We start from the raw sequence: 20,677 nt of genomic DNA on the forward strand, positions 1-20,677 counted from the left end.
AGCCGGCCGTTTGCGGCGGAGACCCGGCCCGCACTTGCGCGATGGCCCCTTGCAGCACTCCCCCGCCCTCGGCGAAGCCTGGTCAGGGAACGTCACGAAATTCCCAATTCCTGGAGAGCTGGCGGTGCCCGGGGTCACCCGGGTGGGTGAGGAGGCGCCGGGTCGGGTTTGGGAGAGGCAGGGAGACGTAGGGAACAGCCAGGAAAGCTGAGGATCCCCTTAAGAGAGATGCTGAGAACTGGCCGGAGTGGACCCCCGCGACCCGCTCCTGCATCTCCCCTGGGCTGAGCACGCAGGACCCCAGGCTTCCCGGGGCCCTCGGACTAGTGAGTTACCCCTCCCCGAAAACAAAGGCCTAAAAACCAGTCCCTGCCCCCGTGTTATTAAGAGCTGGCTTTGCAACTTTCGGACCTAGATTCCAATCCTGGCCGCTCCTTCGCAGCCTCGGTTTTCTCACCTGTAAAGTGGGGCGATCATAATCCCTTTTAGGTCTGTTGTGGGGATGCGACGCACGCAGAACGCTCAGCCCAGCGCCTGGCCAGGGCCAGAACTGAAGCTCTGGACGCTATGAGTGTTATCTGGAGTCAGATTATGGGACGCTCCCTCTCTAGGGAGTAGAGACAGCTGGTTTTCTCCTCCACCCAACAAGAGGTCGGAAGAGATGAGGCCCGGCACAGTGCCTGACACAACTCCGACACGCAAAGAAAACTCGGTGAGAGGGCAGGTGTTTATTCGGCTTCTGCCCCAGTGCCACCTGCCTCTCCTCCCTCTCCCCAGTAGCTTCCGTGCTCCAGAATTCCTACCAGCTCTTAAGAGAGCAGTGCTTTCTAACCCTACAGCTGGAGAGTGGAACCATCCTGGCCACACGCCCCTCCTACTCACTTCACTACCGGTGTCAAAACGTGCAGGGGGAGGCACCTGCCCTAGTTCGGTGTCTTTCAAACTACATATTCATGCGCAGAAAATTTTATATGGTAGAATGAAATCTGTAATCAGCAGTCTAAAAAATGAAATAGATGGAAAAAACATGAGAGGCCTGCACGCAGAAGTAGCTATTGTTAAACCTTTGTTTTCCATGTATTTTGTGTATCTTGTATACCGGGTTGCCGTATAAAATGTGTTTCTTACAATGGATCGTGGTTTTTAGAAAGTTAAGATTAAAAACATTCTGCCTCAATGACACAGGTGGTCAGCAGCCAAGCTCAGATGAGCCCCAGAACAGGCCAACCTGCCCATTCCCCAGCCAGGTAGGCCAGGCACTTGCGAAGTCTCCCTGCTAGGCAGTGGGCAAAGACAATCTCCCAGACCGACCTCGGGTGTTCAAAGCGGAACACGTGTTCACTGAGTGAGTGTCCAGTCTCCACCTCTGGCTGGGGAGTGGGAGGCAAGTCTGGGGTCCCTTCCCGCAGCATCGCAGGTTGGGGGGGAGGGGGCGGGTCTCGGGAAGATAGTGCAGATTCCTGATGGCCCCCAGGCACAGTTTTCAGGCCCAAGATCGGTAACACATGGCACTCTTGCCCCCACCTGGCCCAACCCCGGCAGTCAGGGCTCAGTCGTGGAATCGCTGGTGTCTCTGAGGTTAGAGGGTTCCATTCAGGAAACGTGGGGTCTTGTTCCCATCTTATCTCCCAAACACCAGGAGATGACTGCAGGACTTCTTAAGGCCGCGGTCGGCCTCCCTGCGGCGCTGGGTCTGTTTGTGTCCAGGGCCCCCTGGTGCTCGCCAGCTGTCTGAGGACGACAGGTGTCCCTGCCTACCCCCGCCCCCAAAACCCCGCGGTACCTGGGGGCCCCCGCAGCCTGGCTCAGGGGTGCTTCCACCGCGTATGCTTGTGCAGTGTGTTCTGCTCCATGAACCGGCGCGGGCAGTGCGGGCACTGGTAGGGGCGCTCCCCGGAGTGGACCCGGCTGTGCTGGGCCAACTCGCCCGCCTCTCGGAATCGGCGAGGGCAGAGCGGGCAGCCGTGGGGCCGCCCGCCGCCTGCCCGGTGAATGGAGTGGTGGCGCGCCAGATGGCTGGCTCGCTTGAATGCCTTCCCGCAAGTGTCGCACTCGAAGGGCTTCACCTCCGAGTGGGTGATGCTGTGTCGCTGCAGGTAGGACATGTACTCGAAGACCCGGGAGCACACGGGGCAGCTGTAGCATTTTTTCTGGGCCGACGCCCCATCGGGCCCGGACTCCCTCTGCGACTCCTCGTCCACCAGCACGGTGTACGGGACGCCCTGGGTGTCTATGAGCAGGTAGTGGTTGGGCCTGGAAGAAGAGGGCGAGGTCTGGGGACATCCTGTGGAGCAGGAAGGTCCGGGCTCTGGGGACCCGCCTGTCCGAGGGGGAGGGGCCTGCATGGCCTCAGCGGAGGGAAACGCCGGGGGCCGGGGGCCGGGGGCCGGGGGCCGGCAGCACCAGCATCCGGAGTGGTGGCTGAGGCCTGAGGAGTGGGAGACAGGACGAGGAGGTCACGCGGAGGCGGTACTCTCGGCCCCACGAGCTCCGTCCTTCCCGCTCTGCGTGCCCTACTCCGGCCCGCTGCATATTCTGCAGCGCCACCCTGACTCTGTGACCCTCTGAGGCTCCCAGGCGCCCCCTCCTCGAGACACCTCTCCCTTCCTTCCCACCGCCGACCGCAGGCGCGGGATCTCTTTGTGGCTGTCTGCCCCCTGTGTGCCCTCCTCAGCTCACAAGTCGCCCGCAGGCCCCACCCATCAGGCCTCCAGGCCGCTGACCCTGCCCTGGGGGTCAGTGCCAGCTCCAGGCGCCCCCTCGGCCTGTGCCCAGGCCCTCAGGTGGGAGGCCGTGCCGGGAGCCCAGTGTTCTCCCCCGCCCCCGTACCCCTGTGCGTTCCGTCCAGGGCACGCCCACCCGCCCCCACTCCCGGCGGCCTGCCCGCGCTCCGCAGGCCTCCGCCCCAGCCCCGGCCCGGCCTCTCCGCGCGCCCCGCCCCGCCCTGCGCTCGGGGCCCCGCGCGCCCGGCCCCGCCCCGCCCCGCGGCCCGCTCCAGCTCCCGCCCGCCTCCCGGCCCCCGTACCCGGTGCAGCAGCTTCTCGGGTCCGGGTGGCTGCTGATCGGCCCAGGGCTCCCTGCGTGGGTGCAGACGGAGGCGGGCCGGGGCGCTCGGGACGTCCCCCGGGAGCTGGCGGCGCCGACGAGGGGCGGAGAGGACCGGGGAACGGAGGAAAGGGTCCAGGGCAGAGCGGTGGGGGCGGGGCGCCCGGGCCGCCGGGAAACGGCCCCGGCCGGAAACGCGTGCCGGGACGGTGGTTCCCAAGTGCTCACGGTCTGGCTTCACCACCCGCGCCCGCCCCAGCCCCGCGCCCCGCAAATAAGAGCCCTGAAGTGAAGTGCGGAATGTTTATTGAGAGAGGGTGAGGGTGGCGGGTGCGAGGGGAGACGCAGGAGCGAACCGGGCCGCGGCCGCAGCCTTTGACCCTCCCGTGCAGACGGCTGGCGCGCACCACGCGGGAGCGGCACCCGCGGCGCCGGGCGCGGGGAGGGGAGCCGGGGCCGCCCGCCGGCTCAGTGCAGCCGCACGTGCTGCGCCAGCTCCGCGGCGTCCTGGAAGCGGCGCGGGCAGAGCGGGCAGGCGTGCGGCGGCCCGGCACGGGCGCGGTGCGTGGCGCGGTGCCTCGACAGGTGGCTGGAGCGCTTGAAGGCCTTGCCGCAGGCGCCGCACGTGAAGGGCTTGAGGTCCGAGTGCGACACACGGTGGCTCTGCAGCCGCAGGGGGCTGGCAAAGACGCGGGCGCACTCGGGGCAGCTATAGCCCTTGCGCGGCCCGGGCTCTCCAGGCGGCGCCTCGCGCGGGGTCGGGCCGCGCGGCTCCTCCTCCAGCGGTGCCGTGTACGTGTAGGGGACCCCGTTGGCGTCGATGAGCAGGTGGCGGCCCAGCCGCGGGGGCCGGGGCCCCGCCGCCGAGGACGCAGTGGAGGCAGGGCCCTCCGCCGGGGGGAAAGGGGGCGCCTTGGGGGGCGGCGGGTCCATGGCCTCGGGAGAGGAGGCCCGAGGGTGGGGGGCCCGCGGTGGCAACAGCAGCATCCGGAGCGGCAGCTGGGAGCGGCGGAGGGGAGACAGGTCAACACGGCCGCTGCCCGGGGACAGTGTCCCCGCCGTCTCAGCGCTCGCGGCCCTCTGTCCCACTGACTTCCTCCCTGACGGGAAAAGGGGCTGCTTCCAGGCCGAGTCGCTCGGCCGCACCAGGCAGCCTCGACGGCTTCTCCGGCTAAGCTCAGCAGCTCAGAGACCCCACCCGCCTTTCCTGGCGAGTCCTCCTCTCCTCACCCAGGGGACCCGAGGGCATCAACCCGCCTCTTCCCTTCTCCTCCTCGCCTTCCTCCTGCTTCTCGCCTCCCTCACTCCTCGACAGCCAATCAAATCCCAAGCCTATTTTGTCCTTTTCATCTTCATGGCTTCTTCCAAGTCTCGCCAGGATTCTTGCCTCCAGAATTTCTCTAACGGGTCGCTTCCTCGGCCGCAATTTAGGATGCATCCTCTCCCCACACCCCCACCCCCAGGACCACCGCAGAGGCCTCTCTTTGGCCTCCAGACCTCTTAGACCTCCATGCCCACTAGTTCCCTGGAAAGCCTCCCAAACCTGGATACGTCTGTGGCTGCTCTTAATTTCCTCCCAAGGTGTGTCCCCAGAGTCCCACTGATCCAGTTCCCCACTTTCCCACTCGGAGCTCCTCTAACCTGTTCCTACACTTGGCCCCTTAAGGATTCAACATACTCTCCCATCACCCAGGGGCTTCCCTGGTGGCTCAGACAGTAAAAAAAATCCGCCTGCAACGTGGGGGACCTCGGTTCGATTCCTTGGGTGGGAAGATGCCCTGGAGGAGGGAACGGCTACCCACTCCAGGATTCTGGCCTGGAGGCTGCTATGGACGGCGGAGCCTGGCGGGCTGCAGTCCCTGAGGTCGCAGAGAGTCGGAGACGACTCAGCGGCTTTCACTCCATCTAACCTCCGAATTTCAGGTGCGCATCGCTAGGACACCTCAACTGCCAGCTTTCCATGCAAGCGTCGGCTTGTGAACTTTCACACCTGCTACATGCCCACCTCCCCCGCGCCCGCGGGTCCTTCTCTGGCCCGGCCCCTACTCATAGGCCGCTGACGGCGTTCCGACCCTCTCCACAGCTGCCGGGGCCTCGGAGGCCCCCTCCGAAGCGCCTACCTCCCGCGGGACGCAGCACCCTCATTTCCCCACCCCTCCCCGCGCTGTGCCCGGCTCAGCTTCCCGCGCTCCCCCAGGACCCGCGCTGCCCCTGCCCCTCAGTCCCCGCCGTGGCCGGCCCCACCCCGACCCAGATTACCGCCCGGCGCGGCTCCTCCCTCCATCCCTACCCCTGTACCCGGTGCAGCGGCCTCTCGGGTCCGGAGGAGCGGGCCGAGGTCCCGTGCGGCCCGGGCTTCCCCTCGCGAGGGCCGGCGGCGCCGGGAACGCGGGCGCGGGGGGCGCGGGGGCGCGAGGGGCGGCGGCGTCCCTGGGAAACGGCGCCGGCCGGAAGCGCGCGCCGCAGCGAAGGTTCCGCAGCTCTTGAGCTTCTGGGGGTCGGGAGCGGGGAGGGGGCCAGGGCGCGGGAATCGCAGCGACCGCCCGCGCCGGGAGCTGCTCGGGACCTGGGACCGAGGTCGCAGGGTAAACGAAGGCGGGCGGGACTGCGTCCGCCCGAAGTCCCGCCCGAGCGGGGTCGCCCAGGCCGTCGCCTCGCCCCGGCCATCCCGCCTGCGTCCGCTGCCCGGCGACGCCGAGGGCGGGAGGACCGACGTTTCTGCCCGCGGGGTTGATGCAGGTCCCAGGTCCAGAGGCCAGCCTGGGCGCCAACGTCTCCCCGCCGGGATCCTCCGGCCCGCAAAGTGGGGAAACCGAGGCCCAGAGAAGCCCAAAGCCTGCCAGATGGGCAGATGGGGAGGGTGGGCTTCTCAAATGTGGGGAGCCGAGGGCCAGAGCCCCCAGATGGGGAGACGGGGAGGGGTGGGCTTCTCATGGGGGGTAAGGCAGGGCAAGGGGACAGAGGACCGGAGAGAACCAAAGTCCCCAGATGGGGTGATGAGGTTTGGGGGGTGCCGAGGACCAGAGGGTGGCAGGGCAGCCAGGCCGGCCCGGGACCTAGAGCGGGGGTCGGCGCCGGGCCGCCAGGTGGCCGCAGCGCTGCAAGGCGGGCACAGGCGGAGCATGCGAGGTGTTGGAACCCGGCGGGCAGCGCCGGGAGCCGCGCGCAAGGCCCCACTCCGCGCGCCCGCAGCTCGTCCTCCAGCTGCGCGGTGATCCCGGAGCGAACGCCACGCGCCGCCGGCACCAGAGCGGCGTGGGCCCGGCGCGGCAGCTGGGGACACAGAGCAGAGAGAACCGGCGTTAAGGTCCTGACCCGACCACGGACCTGGGTTGGGCCAGAGCTCCCTCTAAGAGAACTGCCAACAAGAACTTTCTGCGATGATGGAAAAATCCTCTGACCTGCGCTCTGTGCAGGGGAACTGCCGCATATCTGAAAGGTGGCTCGTGATTCAGGACCTGACTTTTAAACGTTTCTCTTTCTCTTCTTTAAATAGACAGGTGGCTAGTGGCTGCCCACCTTGCGATACAGCTCCTGAACCACACTCAGCCAGTTGCAAACTGGAGACCCGCGGGCCACAGATGATTCAGTTATATTGGCCTGGATCGCAAGATATGTTTTATTGGGCAATAATCTAAATGCCTGCCGACCTGAGGAGTTCCTCTCTCAGTATCCTATCATTTTGCGTTTTCATACTATTCATGGGGTTCTCAAGAAAAGAATACTGAAGTGGTTTGCCATTCCTTTCTGAAGAGATGGCAATACCAGACCACATGACCTGCCTCTTGAGACACCTATATGCAGGTCAGGAAGCAACAGTTAGAACTGGACATGGAACAACAGACTGGTTCCAAATAGGAAAAGGAGGACGTCAAGGCTGTATATTGTCACCCTGCTTATTTAACTTATATGCAGAGTACAACATGAGGAACGCTGGGCTGGAAGAAGCACAAGCTGGAATCAAGACTGCCGGGAGAAATATCAATAACCTCAGATATGCAGATGACACCACCCTTATGGCAGAAAGTGAAGAGGAACTAAAAAGCCTCTTCATGAAAGTGAAAGAGGAGAGTGAAAAAGCTGGCTTAAAGCTCAACAGTCAGAAAACGAAGATCATGGCATCTGGTCCCATCACTTCATGGAAAATAGATGGGGAAACAGTGGAAACAGTGTCAGACTTTATTTTCTTGGGCTCCAAAATCACTGCAGATGGTGATTGCAGCCATGAAATTAAAAGACACTTACTCCTTGGAAGGAAAGTTATGACCAACCTAGATAGCATATTCAAAAGCAGAGACATTACTTTGCTGACTAAGGTCCGTCTAGTCGAGGCTATGGTTTTTCCTGTGGTCATGTATGGATGTGAGAGTTGGACTGTGAAAAAAGCTGAGTGCGGAGGAATTGATGCATTTGAACTGTGGTGTTGGAGAAGACTCTTGAGAGTCCCTTGGACTGCAAGGAGATCCAACCAGTCCATTCTGAAGATCAGCCCTGGGATTTCTTTGGAAGGAATGATGCTAAAGCTGAAACTCCAGTACTTTGGCCACGTCATGTGAAGAGTTGACTCATTGGAAACGACTCTGAAGCTGGGAGGGATTGGGGGCAGGAGGAGAAGGGGACAACAGAGGATGAGATGGCTGGATGGCATCACTGACTCTATGGAAGAGAGTCTGAGTGAACTCCGGGAGCTGGTGATGGACAGGGAGGCTTGGCATGCTGCGATTCATGGGGTCGCAAAGAGTCGGACACGACTGAGTGACTGAACTGAACTGAACTAGAGATTGTCATACTGAGTGGTCAGAAAAGCAGAAACATTGTATGACATCCCTTATATGCAGAATCTTAAATGATACAGATGGACTTATGTACAAGACAGAAGCAGACTCACAGGGAGTTCCCTGGTGGTCCAGGGACTAAGACTCCACAATCCCAGTGCAGAGGACATGCCACAATTAAAACGATGCAACCAAAAAAAATAAATAAACAGACTCACCGACTTAAAAGAAGGCTCTTATGGTTCTGGAGGTGGGAGAGGATAGGAAGGGAAAGGTAGTGAGTTTAGCATGGACATGTTCACACTGCTATATTTCAAATGGATAACCAACAAAGACCTACTGTATAGTATCACTATATCTTACGTGATTTGAAGAGTAACTTTGGTGTTCGTCTTTTTTATTCAATAAAAGTTTTATTAGAAAAACAAAGATCCTCCAGAACTGTACAGCCATGAAGGGCAACCACTGGCCACATGTGGCTCTCAAACACTTGGCACACGTCCAGGCTGACCTGAGGCGGGCTGGCATGCAGACACCCCTCATATTCTGAAGACTGAGAACAAAGAGAGTACAGTACACCGTGAATGATGCCTGTGGAGTCCACCGAGACAGGATCAGTTCAGTTCACTTCAGTCGCTCAGTCGTGTCCAACTCTCTGTGACCCCATGAATCGCAGCACGCCAGGCCTCCCTGTCCATCACCATCTCTCCGAGTTCACTCAGACTCATGTCCATCGAGTCCGTGATGCCATCCAGCCATCTCATCCTGGGTCATCCCCTTCTCCTCCTGCCCCCAATCCCTCCCAGCATCAGAGTCGTTTCCAATGAGTCAACTCTTCACATGAGGTGCCCCAAGTACTGGAGCTTCCGCTTTAGCATCATTCCTTCCAAAGAAATCCCAGGGCTGATCTCCTTCAGAATGGACTGGTTGGATCTCCTTGCAGTCCAAGGGACTCTCAAGAGTCTTCTCCAACACCACACTTCAAAAGCATCAATTCTTCGGCACTCAGCCTTCTTCACAGTCCAACTCTCACATCCATACATGACCACAGGAAAAACCATAGCCTCAACTAGACGGACCTTAGTCAGCAAAGTAATGTCTCTGCTTTTGAATATACTATCTAGGTTGGTCATAACTTTTCTTCCAAGGAGTAAGCGTCTTTTAATTTCATGGCTGCAATCACCATCTGCGGTGATTTTGGAGCCCCAAAAAATAAAGTCTGACACTGTCTCCCCATCTATTTCCCATGAAGTGATGGGACCGGATGCATGATCTTCATTTTCTGAATGTTGAGCTTTAAGCCAACTTTTTCACTCTCCTCTTTCACTTTCATCAAGAGGCTTTTTAGTTCCTCTTCACTTTCTGCCATAAGGGTGGTGTCATCTGCCTATCTGAGGTTACTGATATTTCTCCCAGCCATCTTGATTCCAGCTTGTGTTTCTTACAGTCCAGCGTTTCTCATGATGTACTCTGCATATAAGTTAAAGAAGCACTGAGAAAGGATACGCTGGGTAAACTGACTGGGTTAACTATTAAATGAGTCCTTAAAATTATTTCAGCTGTTCCTTTTCACTTTTTAAAGTGTAGCTCCCTACTGTACATCGTTGGTCCTACAAATTCTTCCTCCTCTAATTTCATGGCACGTGGTAGGGAAACTGGATGGAAACTGGTGGATTGAGAGAGTGTGCCCAGCTTAAGGGGCCAACACCTCTCTGTCTACACAAGGCATCTCAGCTTTGGCGCTGCTGACCTCTGGGGACTGGACCATTCTTTGCTGCAGAGTTGTCCTGCACACTGTGGGAGATTGACCAGCATCCGTGGCCTCCACCCTTCAGAGGCCAGAAGCACCGTCACCCCCACCCCCACCCAAACCTCTCACCGGGCTGTGACAACAGGTCTTGCCAAATGTACCTCCCCTCCTGGGAGGGGAGAAAACAACACAGATCCTGGGCTACACAGACACCCCCGTGAATCTCTCCCTCAGATCTCTTTCTTAAGTTTCAGATCCAGAAAACTAGCTTTGTAGGTGAGAACCACACCCATCTCTGGAAATAGTAACAATGACCAACATTTATTGGGCCTTTCCTAAGGTGCCCTTGGACTGCAAGGAGATCCAACCAGTCCATCCTAAAGGAAATCAACCCTGAATATTCACGGAAAGGACTGATGCTGAAGCTGAAGCTCCAAAACTTTGGCCACCTAATGAGAAGAACTGACTCCCTGGAAAAACACACTGATACTGGGAAAGACTGAGGGCAGGAGAAGGGGACGACAGAGGACGAGATGGTTGGATGGCATCACCGACTCAATGGACATGAGTCTGAGCAAATTCCGGGAGATGGTGATGGACAGGGAGGCCTGGCATGCTGCGGTCCATGGGGTTGCAAAGGGTTGGACACGACTGAGCGACTGAACTGCATGGTGCCAGCGGCTGTGATCGTTAGATGCACCGAGTCATCAGAGCGGACCCAGATGGGAAGTGTCTCGAGGACCCCAACCTTTAGACGAGCAAACAGAAGCTCAGAGAGGTCACGTGATGGGCCAGAAGCCATGCACCCTCAGGTGGGGGAGCCAGGATGGCACTGCCTCCTACCTGACCGGAGTCAGGGGTCATGGCCACTGTCTGGGGACACCTCGGGCTTGTGCTCAGCCCACTGCTGCCATGGTAACAGCCTCCCCTCCCACCACTCTGCCTCCTCTGGCGCCCTCTCCCTATGGCAACACTGTGGCAATTTTGTAAACCGGCTAAAACATGTCACTCCCTGACCCCAAACCCTTCTTGCTGCACTTTAAACCCCAGTAGCGCCCCGGCCCTGTGTGGACTGGCCCCCAGCACCAAGGTGCCCCCTTGCCAACCTCTCCCACCTCCTGGGCCTTGTGTTGCTGTTCCTCCCAAGCCCTTACAAGGATGCATCCTTTCTGACCAGGTGGGAACTCAAGCAACCCTTTATCACTGGAGCGCTGCAGGTGATATCAGAGGTTAGGGAGGGGAGGGGAGACCCCCCCACCTGCCCCACGGGCCATCTCCTCTGCATCTCGATTTACGGTCCCTGAGGGTCTTGTTCCTTATCGGATTTGCTACTTTCCTGCCTGCCTTTCCTGCTCTGTCCTGGGCAAGTCTATGCTCAGAATCTAGCAAAGGTCTGGGGAGCTGGGAGTGGCAGAATTCAATACTGGTTAAATGATGGAATGAACGGAATTAAGTCACCCTGCCGGAAGGTAAAGCTCATCTCCCCCACCCAAACAAAATGCCCTGCTTCTCTCCTGGGACAGGGTCACAGTGACGCCCTCAGTTCAGTTGCTCAGTCGTGTCCGACTCTTTGTGACCCCACGAATCGCAGCACGCCAGGCCTCCCTGTCCATCACCAACTCCCGGAGTTCACTCAGACTCCCGTCCATCGAGTCCGTGATGCCATCGAGCCATCTCATCCTGGGTCATCCCCTTCTCCTCCTGCCCCCAATCCCTCCCAGCATCAGTCTTTTCCAAAGAGTCAACTCTTCACATGAGGTAGCCAAAGTACTGGAGTTTCAGCTTTAGCATCATTCCTTCCAAAGAAATCCCAGGGCTAATCTTCACAATGGACTGGTTGGATCTCCTTGCAGTACAAGGGACTCTCAAGAGTCTTCTCCAACACCACAGTTCAAATGCATCAATTCTTCGGCACTCAGCCTTCTTCACAGTCCAACTCTCACATCCATACATGACCACAGGAAAAACCATAGCCCTGACTAGACGGATCTTAGTCGGCAAAGTAATGTCTCTGCTTTTGAATATGCTATCTAGGTTGGTCATAACTTTTCTTCCAAGGAGTAAGTGTCTTTTAATTTCATGGCTGCAATCACCATCTGCAGTGATTTTGGAGCCCAGAAAAATAAAGTCTGACACTGTTTCTACTGTTTCCCCATCTATTTTCCATGAAGTGATGGGACCAGATGCCATGATCTTCGTTTTCTGAATGTTGAGCTTTAAGCCAGCTTTTTCACTCTCCACTTTCACTTTCATCAAGAGGCTCTTTAGCTCCTCTTCACTTTCTGCCAGAAGGGTGGTGTCATCTGCATATCTGAGGTTATTGATATTTCTCCCAGCAATCTTGATTCCAGCTTGTGTTTCTTCCAGTCCAGCGTTTCTCATGATGTACTCTGCATAGAAGTTAAATAAGCAAGGTGACAATATACAGCCTTGACGTCCTCCTTTTCCTATTTGGAACCAGTCTGTTGTTCCATGTCCAGTTCTAACTGTTGCTTCCTGACCTGCATACAGGTGTCTCAAGAGGCAGGTCAGGTGGTCTAGTATTCCCATCTCTTTCAGAATTTTCCAGTTTATTGTGATCCACACAGTCAAAGGCTTTGGCATAGTCAATGAAGCAGAAATAGATGTTTTTCTGGAACTCTCTTGCTTTTTCCATGATCCAGCGGATGTTGGCAATTTGATCTCTGGTTCCTCTGCCTTTTCTAAAACCAGCTTGAACATCAGGGAGTTCACGGTTCACGTATTGCTGAAGCCTGGCTTGTATAATATTGAGCATGACTTTACTAGCATGTGAGATGAGTGCAATTGGGCGGTAGTTTGAGCATTCTTTGGCATTGCCTTTCTTTAGGATTGAACTGAAAACTGACCTTTTCCAGTCCTGTGGCCACTGCTGAGTTTTCCAAACTTGCTGGCATATTGGGTGCAGCACTTTCACAGCATCATCTTTCAGGATTTGAAACAGCTCAACTGGAATGCCATCACCTCCACTAGCTTTGTTCGTAGTGATGCTTTCTAAGGCCCACTTGACTTCACATTCCAGGATGTCTGGCTCTAGATTAGTGATCACACCATCATGATTATCATGACACCCTTCATCCACCCAAAGGTCCCCATCCCACCCCCCCCATCTCACTCCCCAAAGCTGGGCAGGAACAGAGTGCTCCCTCCCTCCTCCTGATGGCTGTATGCTCCCCTCCACCCCCCAAGCCCCAGCTCTGGCTCCTTCCTCCCACCTGGGCCCTTGCACCAGCCTTCTCCCTGGTACCCTGGCCCCCAGAACTTCTGCCACCCTGGCGCGATACTCATCTCACAGCTGCCTCACATGCATGAGACCTTCTCACAGCCCCTGTGACCCTCAGGACCAAGTCCCCAGGTTCCTCCACCTGGGATCTGAGGCCCTTCTTGAGGTGGCCCAGCCACAAGTGGCATCACCCAACCCTGACCCGACTGGGGAACCTACTCCTAGGGCAGCACTCCAGCCTACAATCCACACGCACAAAGCAAAGGTTTCCACCTTGGTTGGGTTCCAGCCCTACCACTGCAATTTAAAAAGGACTCAAACTAAATAACGTTTATTTTCACCTGCCTCGGCAGGCACCATGAGTTACTAGAAAGAAGCGATGAAGGTAACACCCTGGCAGTCCAGTGCTTAGGACTCCTGGCTTTCACTGCCAAGGGCACAGGTTCCATCCCTGGTTGAGAACTAATACTAAGATCCACCAAGCCGCTACTAAGACTCCGCGAGTTGTTTTGCTCGGTCGAAGATAAAAATAAAAGTTATGGAACAGTGTGTGCTACCTTCATATTACGTGAGTTTGCAGCTCACCTCATAAAGACGCTTCATTCTGTCCCATCTCACAGATCAAGAAACTGAGTCCAGGATGGGTGGTGATCGATCCCAGGCTATGAAGAGAGGCTGTGGGAGACTCAGGGGTCCAACAAGAGGCTCCTGCTTCTCCCCGATGGCCAGGATAGCTGGGGTCACAAGGAATTTCAGGAGGAGGAAACTGGCCCAGCGAGGCAGCCTCAGGTCACAGGACAAGTAAGCAGGAGGCCCAGGGCCCGCACTCTGCCTTCTGTACCAGAAACGGGAGGCATTACGGAACCCCTGCGGCCTCTCCACCGTCCAGGAAATCCCTTCCAGCCGAGCGGTCCTGGACGTTCTGGGCCAGCCGCCGGGCCTCCTGGGAACACAAGGGCACAGCGGGCCGGTGTGTGAAGCGACGCCTCCGAATCCTCGTTGGCGTGCTTGAAGACCTCCGGGCGGGAGGTGCTGTGGCTCCGGCGATGCGGGGAGCTCCCGGGAAGGCACGGGGACAGGAGGAGCGCCTGGGCTCCGGCCACGCACGGCCAACACCATCCCCGGAAGTGAGGGGGTGACGGGCCTTTCGAGGCGGGCAGAGGCCCCGGGGCGGGGTCCACCCTAGGGAAGGAGGGCCCATGGCCCCCGGAGAGGCTCGGTGTCGAGGAGCCCTCTGAGAGCCTGCGGGGCGGACACACGCGGGACCCTCTAAATTCGCCCTTTCCGCGGAACCCACCAGCTCCGAGTCGTCCCGCCCCGCGCGCCTGCGTCCGAGAGGGCGCCCCAGCGGACGCACCGCGCCGCTCGGGCCTCTCCGGCCGCACGGAGCTCGGGCTCTGCCTCCCGGCGCCGGCTGGCGGTGCGGGAGCCTCTTGGGTCCGAGCGCGGCGGGAAGCAGCCCGAGGGGCGGCCCCAGAACGTCTGTCCGCGGCGCGGTGGAGATGGACTCTAAGAGCCCTAAGCCCTCTTCCGGTTCCCGCCGCCATTGCGGCCGGGCGGGGTCCGAGGCATTCGTCCCGGCGAGAAACAAACACCCGCGGACCACGGTTCCGGGTGCCTGCGCGCCTGACTTCTGCCATCCGAGGGTTGAAAAAAATAAAATACCCAGCCAGTATAGTCACTATTTGGAGACGCGGTAGATGCGGAGGAAGGGAAGACAAAAGAGATAGCTTTTGTCCGAAAAGTTGTGACTTGCCTTTGCTGCTAAGTCACTTCAGTCGTGTTCGACTCTGTGCGACCCCATAGACGGCAGTCCACCAGGCTCCCCGGTCCCTGGGATTCTCCAGACAAGAACACTGGAGTGGGTTGCCATTTCCTTCTCCAATGCAAGAAAGTGAAAAGTGAAAGTAACGTGGCTCAGTCGTGTCCGACTCTTAGCGACCCCATGGACTGCAGCCTACCAGGCTCCTCTGTCCATGGGATTTTCCAGGCAAGACTTTATGTCACTTTATCATTCTAGGCTGGAGAAGGAACCAGTCATTCTACAATAGGAAAAAGTGTTATGTTAGTCGCTTAGTCGTGTCCAACTTTTTGACCCCATGGACTCCAGCCCGCCAGGCTCCTCTGTCCATGGGGATTCTCCAGACAAGAAAACTGGAGTAGGTTGCCATTTCCCAATCCTGGAGCTCTTCCTGACCCAGGGATCTCCTGCACTGCAGGCAGATCCTTTGCTATCTGAGCCAAGGAGACCAGAAATCGCCCTGGGAGGTGAATGCATCTTTCATGATACTGTCTCCTGCTTCCCCTGCCACCCACGGACTCGCAGCACACCCGAAGGCTGAAGATCATAGTGTTAGAAAGAACCAGCACAGAAAAGGTGCTGCCTTGTCCTTGAGAGATGCCAGGGCCTAGCTCTGCAACTGACAGCCCTCGAGCTGGATGCTGGCGACCTGGGGCAGGATTCCCAGGACGTAGCCCCCTAAAGGCATGCCTGTGTGGCCTTCCCTCCGTATGCATCTACCACGGGCTTTCCTGATGGCTCAGCTGGTAAAGAATCCGCCTGCAATGCGGGAGACAAGTGTTCAATCCCTCGGTTGGGAAGATCCCTTGGCGAAGGGAACAGCTACCCACTCCAGTATTCTTGCCTGGAGAATCCCATGAACTACAGTCCATGGGGTCGCCAAGAGTCAGACAACACCTGAGAGACTTTCACTGTGTCTTTCCCTTTTTGTGCCCACATTAGCAGGAGACCCAATCTGCCCTGATACACCAGGGCGTGCTGACTGGCTCCCTGGTAAGGCTGACCTGCCGGGAGCAGCAGGAGCAGCGGCAGGAGGCTCGGTAGGTGAGACGGGGCGGGCAGAGACAGCGGGCTCCTTTGAAGGCCTTGCCACAAGTTTCACAAATGAAGCACCGGACGTCCAGATGGGCGAGGGCATGGGCCTTGAGACAGGCTGCGTTCCTGGAAGGCCGCGGGCAGCCGGGACGGCCGCACGCTGGGTGGGTCTGTGTGGGTGGGTGTTCTCTGTGCCCTTCCAGTCAGTTAGCAGGTATTGATAAGGACAGAGCGAAGGGGCAAAGCAGACGATTAAATACCCTTCGAGTATCTTTCTCTGCAGCTCCAAGGTCTCTTCCTTTCATGCAGGTCCTGCGACACCAATTAAGTGTTTTCATTGCCCCCCACCCCCGCCATCCCCACCGCGGCCGCCAATGAAGCCTCTCACTTCCAGAATCTGTATTCGGTCGACCCCATCACCTCCCCACCGTCTTTCCAAAGCCACCCCTCCCCCCCAAGACCTGCCTGGTTTCCGCCTCTTCTCTGTTCCCAAGAAGCTCGGCACAAACCATAGACAGAGGTTTCTGGTGGGCTACAGTCCATGGGGTCCCAGAGAGTCGGACATGACTCAGCAACTAAGCACAGCACATCACAAGCACAGCAGCAGCTGCCAAGTATCATGTCCCCTCAGTGGGTCAGCAGGTCCGGTCTTGGTGACCTGGCCTCGTGCTCCAGGGCCCTTACTCCCGGCGTGACCCTTCTGTTCGTCCGTTGTGAGGAACGGCCTCCCGAAAGCCCGATCCCGGAATGCAGGAGGCGAAAACATTAACCCCCAACCCGGGAGCCCTAAGTGGGGACACACGGGATCCGACCACCGAAGAGAGGGGCGGGGGGGGGGGGTGTTCACGTGAAAGCCTTCCGCCCGGAAACACACCCCCTCAAAGGAAGGGTTCCAAGGACCTTTAGTTCCGCTCGCTTGAAGCTGAGTTATTTCGTTCAACACATATCGGTTGTGTGTTGTTCAACACAAATGGCTCTTAGATACCAGCTTATGGGGGTAAAAGCGTGAGCCAACCAGACCTAGGTAGTCCCCGCCTTCCTCTACCTTAAGAGGCGGCACATATCTGCATTGGACACCTGCTGCAACAAGGGACTCTCCTAAGCCTCCTGGGGGCGACAGAGACCAAAATATTGACATCTTCCCAGGCACCCCTGCCGCCCCAGCACCTAGGAGAGGCAGGTAGGGATGACAATCAAGAAACAAATTCAACAACGACGAGTCAGCGTCACTAAAGAATCGGATATATGCCGAAAAGAGGACTTGAACAAGAAGGTGTCAGATTCAGTCCTAGCATTTTACAGATGACGGGACTGACGCGCAAGGAGTTTAAGTGAGAGGCTGATGAGCACGTGGGTTCCGGAGCCAGGGTTATCCTAAATCCGGGAGGTCTTTACACTTTCTCATCCCCAGACCTTCATTTTTGGGAACGTGTCCTATGGTCCCTGAGAGTTAGAGGGGTGCAGCTGAAAGACGGTTAGGGAAAGAGCTGCCCGAGTGTGACACAGCCCTCAAGGCTGGCTGTGGGTGCTGGCCAGGAAAAACCAGAAGGCTGGGCTTTCAAGCTCCCACCCAAGCAGAGCGCTGGGAATTCACAAACGGCCGCCTTCTTGCCTCAGTACCCACTGTCTTGAAAAAGTGGGCATTCCATGTTTCCTGGCAAAGATCAGATTGTAATGAGGAGCTTAGAAACAGCAGGATTCCAATTCTCGTTTCAAATCAATCAGACCTCAAGTTTCTCCAGGCAAACCTCCCCACCCCTCCGCTCTCCAGGCTGCTTGGCTTGTGGAATCTTAGTTGTCCAACACCAGCGACTGAACCCAGATCCTCTGCAGTGAAAGCACCAAGTCCTAACTACTGAACTGCCAGGGAACTCCCATCTCTAGGCAAACCTGAAAAGCATGTGGTGACTCAGTTTCCTCATCTGTCCTGCACTATTTGACATTCTTTGCTTTTCCTTTTAATCTTACTTTTTCTATATTCAGATGTAGATTATGATCGAATAAATTTTCAGATGTTGATGTATGGGGAAGTCATTCTGGCTGATACATGATCTGTCTTGAACTTTATGCTGACCAGAACAGCCTGTCCTATGGCCTGGCAAGCATACATTCTCTTTGTACATCTGCTATAACCAGTAAAGATTGTAAGTAAAATAAAAATGGAGTCACTGTGGCTTAGGCATCAAAAATGGAGCTGGAGGATTTCCCTGGTGGCACAGTCAATAGGAACCCACCTGCCAATGCAGGAGACACAGGTTCAACCCCTGGTCCAGAAAGAGCCTAAATGCCAGGGAGCAGTTAAGCCTGTGCGCCGAAACTAATGAGCTCATGCGCTGCAACTCCTGAAGCCGGAGCACCTAGAGCCGGTACCCCACAGGAAGAGAAGCCACGGCAGTGAGAGGTCCCGCACTTCAACAAAGAGTAGCCTCCACTTGCTGCAACTAGAGAAAGCCTGTGCTGCAAGAAGAACCCAGTGCAGCCAAAAAAATACATATTTTTTTGTTAATGGAGCTGGGTAGTCATTATAGACGTGGTTTCAGATGCACTGTTCCATTACTGAGAACTTGAATTTTCTGAACTGTATCAGACTCAAGGCCAGCACCTGCCATTCTCAAAACAGTATCTGCTAGCAGCTGCCACCTTACATCTTAACCTGGACTAATCCTGTTTCAAGTGCTCAATACCGACGCATGGCTGGTGGCCACCATATTGGAGAGACTAATCTACGGGAAGCCAACTAACAAACAGGTAGCTACAAAGTAGGGTCGCAAGTGCAATGATGAGGCACTCCGGGTGGTCAGAAGAGGCACAGGACCCAGCTGGGTGGGGGAGGGGTGCAGAATTAGAAAGTTTTCCTGGAGGAAACGTCTGAGCTCAGGTGTGGACAGAAGAGTTAGCCCGCCTTTGGGAATCGTGAATGCAGTTACAAGTGCAGTGAAGTGGGGGCAAAGGCCAGGACTGCAAACAGCCTAAAGAACCATTCTTCTTTCAGGGTGATGAAACATCCCTGGTGGCTCAGTTGTAAAGAACCTGCCTGTCAATGCAAGAAATGCAGGTTTGATCCCTGGGTTGGCAATATCTCCTGAAGAAGGGAATGACTTCTCCAGAAATCTTGCCTGGAGAATCCTATGGACAGAGGAGCCTGGCAATCTACAGTCCATGGAGTCACAAAGAGTTGGACACATTTAAGAACCACAGCTACCCACTTCAGTATTCTTGAGCTTTCCTGGTGATTCAGACAGTAAAGAAACTGCCTGCAACACAGGAGACCCGGGTTGGATCCCTGGGTTGGGAAGATCCCCTGGAGGAGGGGATGGAAACCCACTGCAGTATTCTTGCCTGAAGAATCCCCATAGACAGAGGTTTCTGGTGCGCTACAGTCTATGGGGTCACAAAGAGTCAGACGTGACTCAGCAACTAAGCACAGCACATCCAATCACAAGCACAGCAGCAGCTACAAGCATCATGTGCACAGCCAGGGACAATGCTAGCTGAGACATCAACAGGGACCAGATTGAAGAACTTGGAGTTTGTGTTGCAGGCATCGGGGTGAGCTGGGAGCTAATGAGGGAACTGTCATATGAGGGCTTTACAAGCATTCCAGTAAAACCGGTAGCCTGAAGGAGTGCCTCAGGCAGCCTGGGATCTGGAACTAGGCAGGAGTCAGAGGTTGCTTTCTGGAGGAATTAAGGCCTGATGAAATGGCCAGGATCCCCCAGGAAAGGTTATTCTGGGTAGTGAGAGGAGTCCAAGACCTGGCACCTGGAGCGATGAAAGCATGAGGGTTTCACTGGGGGTTATGACATGTTGTGTTTGAAAGATGCACAATCAAAGCGGTGAGAGGTCAGCGAGCTTGGCGGGAACTTCGTTATGAAGGCCTTCCAAAGCAGGGCAGAGGAGTTGAGATTTCTGTCGAGTCAAGAGGGAGTGTAGAAGGATTTTGAGCTGGGAAAGGATGAGAGTTTTAGAAAGGTCTCTCTGCCTGTGTTGTCGGGCTAGAGAGTGCAAGTTCAGAGAGTAGGGAGGAGGCTGGGGCCGAAATCCAGCTGAGAAAGAATGAGATTTGAGCTACAGAAGGGGTGGTGGGGACTGAGAGAGCTCTAGAGCGATAATGTGTGTGTGTGTGTGTGTGTGTGTGTGTGTGTGTGCGTGCGCGCGCGCTTAGTCGCTCAGTCGTGTCCGACTCTTAGTGACCCCATGGACTACAGAAGGGGTGGTGGGGACTGAGAGCTCTAGAGCGATAGTGAGTGTGTGTGTGTGTGGTGTGTGTGTGTGTGTGTGTGCGCGCGCGCGCGCTTAGTCGCTCAGTCGTGTCCGACACTTAGTGACCCCATGGACTGTAGCCCGCCAGGCTCCTCTTTTCCAGACAGGAGCACTGGATGGGGTTGCCATTCCGTTCTCCAGGGGATCTTCCCCACCCAGGGACAGAACTCCTGTATTGGCAGGCGGATTCTTTACCACTGAGCCACCAGGCAAGCGCCCTCCACCCCGCCACCCCCAACCACCCTAAAACCCCGAAGGAAATGGTCCTTTCGGCTGTCTTTAGTTCCCGCACTGGAAGCCAATTACCCTCTTAGCTACCCACCTCCCCGCCCACTATGGCCCCTCTAGTCCTCCTTCTAGCTCCTCTCTATGGTTCCCCCCCTCCCACCGCTCTAGCCAGACGCTTTCTCTCGTTTCCCTTCCACCCTGGACCCCTCTATCTGCCGCCAACCTCTCTATGGTCCTCCTTCTCCCTCCTTCATTTATCCGCTCCTCTTCTAAAGTTTAGAGTCTAAACTTCTCAGTATTGGCCATCAGCCTCGCGCACCCATCAGATCCGTCCTCTGAGCTCCCTTTCTGCTCAGGTCGAGCGGGAACGGTGGACAGTGGGGAAGTGCTTTTACGGGAGGCCCGGCAGGGAGCGACCCCGGACTTGCAAGGGGAGACCCCGGCTAGAAGCTGCGCGATTCAGGCCGTTTACAAAAATGCTCGGGCTGCAAGCTCGAAGCCCAGAAAAGAAGATTCCGCTTTGCGCTTAGGCTCTAATA

The 20,677-nt window shown here is 56.8% G+C and overlaps 2 protein-coding genes across 2 annotated transcripts; both read right to left on the bottom strand.

Annotated features, from left to right (window-relative positions):
• Positions 1–1,114: 1,114 nt before the first annotated feature.
• Positions 1,115–3,155, bottom strand: ZNF581 (zinc finger protein 581; the record flags this gene model as incomplete). The annotated part of the gene is made up of 2 exons (XM_068993172.1): positions 1,115–2,428; positions 3,026–3,155. Coding segments are annotated over 2 exons (753 nt in total), but the record flags the coding sequence as incomplete, so codon positions are not given.
• A 358-nt stretch (positions 3,156–3,513) lies between these two features.
• On the bottom strand, positions 3,514–5,407 carry ZNF580 (zinc finger protein 580). Its single transcript, XM_068993386.1, has 2 exons — positions 5,344–5,407; positions 3,514–4,044 (listed from the first exon to the last, which is right to left on the bottom strand). Exon 2 carries the CDS (start codon positions 4,030–4,032, stop codon positions 3,514–3,516), a length of 519 nt encoding a protein of 172 aa, XP_068849487.1. The 5' UTR covers positions 4,033–4,044; positions 5,344–5,407.
• Positions 5,408–20,677: the final 15,270 nt, after the last annotated feature.

The sequence above is a fragment of the Capricornis sumatraensis genome, chromosome 20 (genome assembly GCF_032405125.1).
Source record: "Capricornis sumatraensis isolate serow.1 chromosome 20, serow.2, whole genome shotgun sequence".
NCBI classification, from domain to species: Eukaryota; Metazoa; Chordata; class Mammalia; order Artiodactyla; family Bovidae; genus Capricornis; species Capricornis sumatraensis.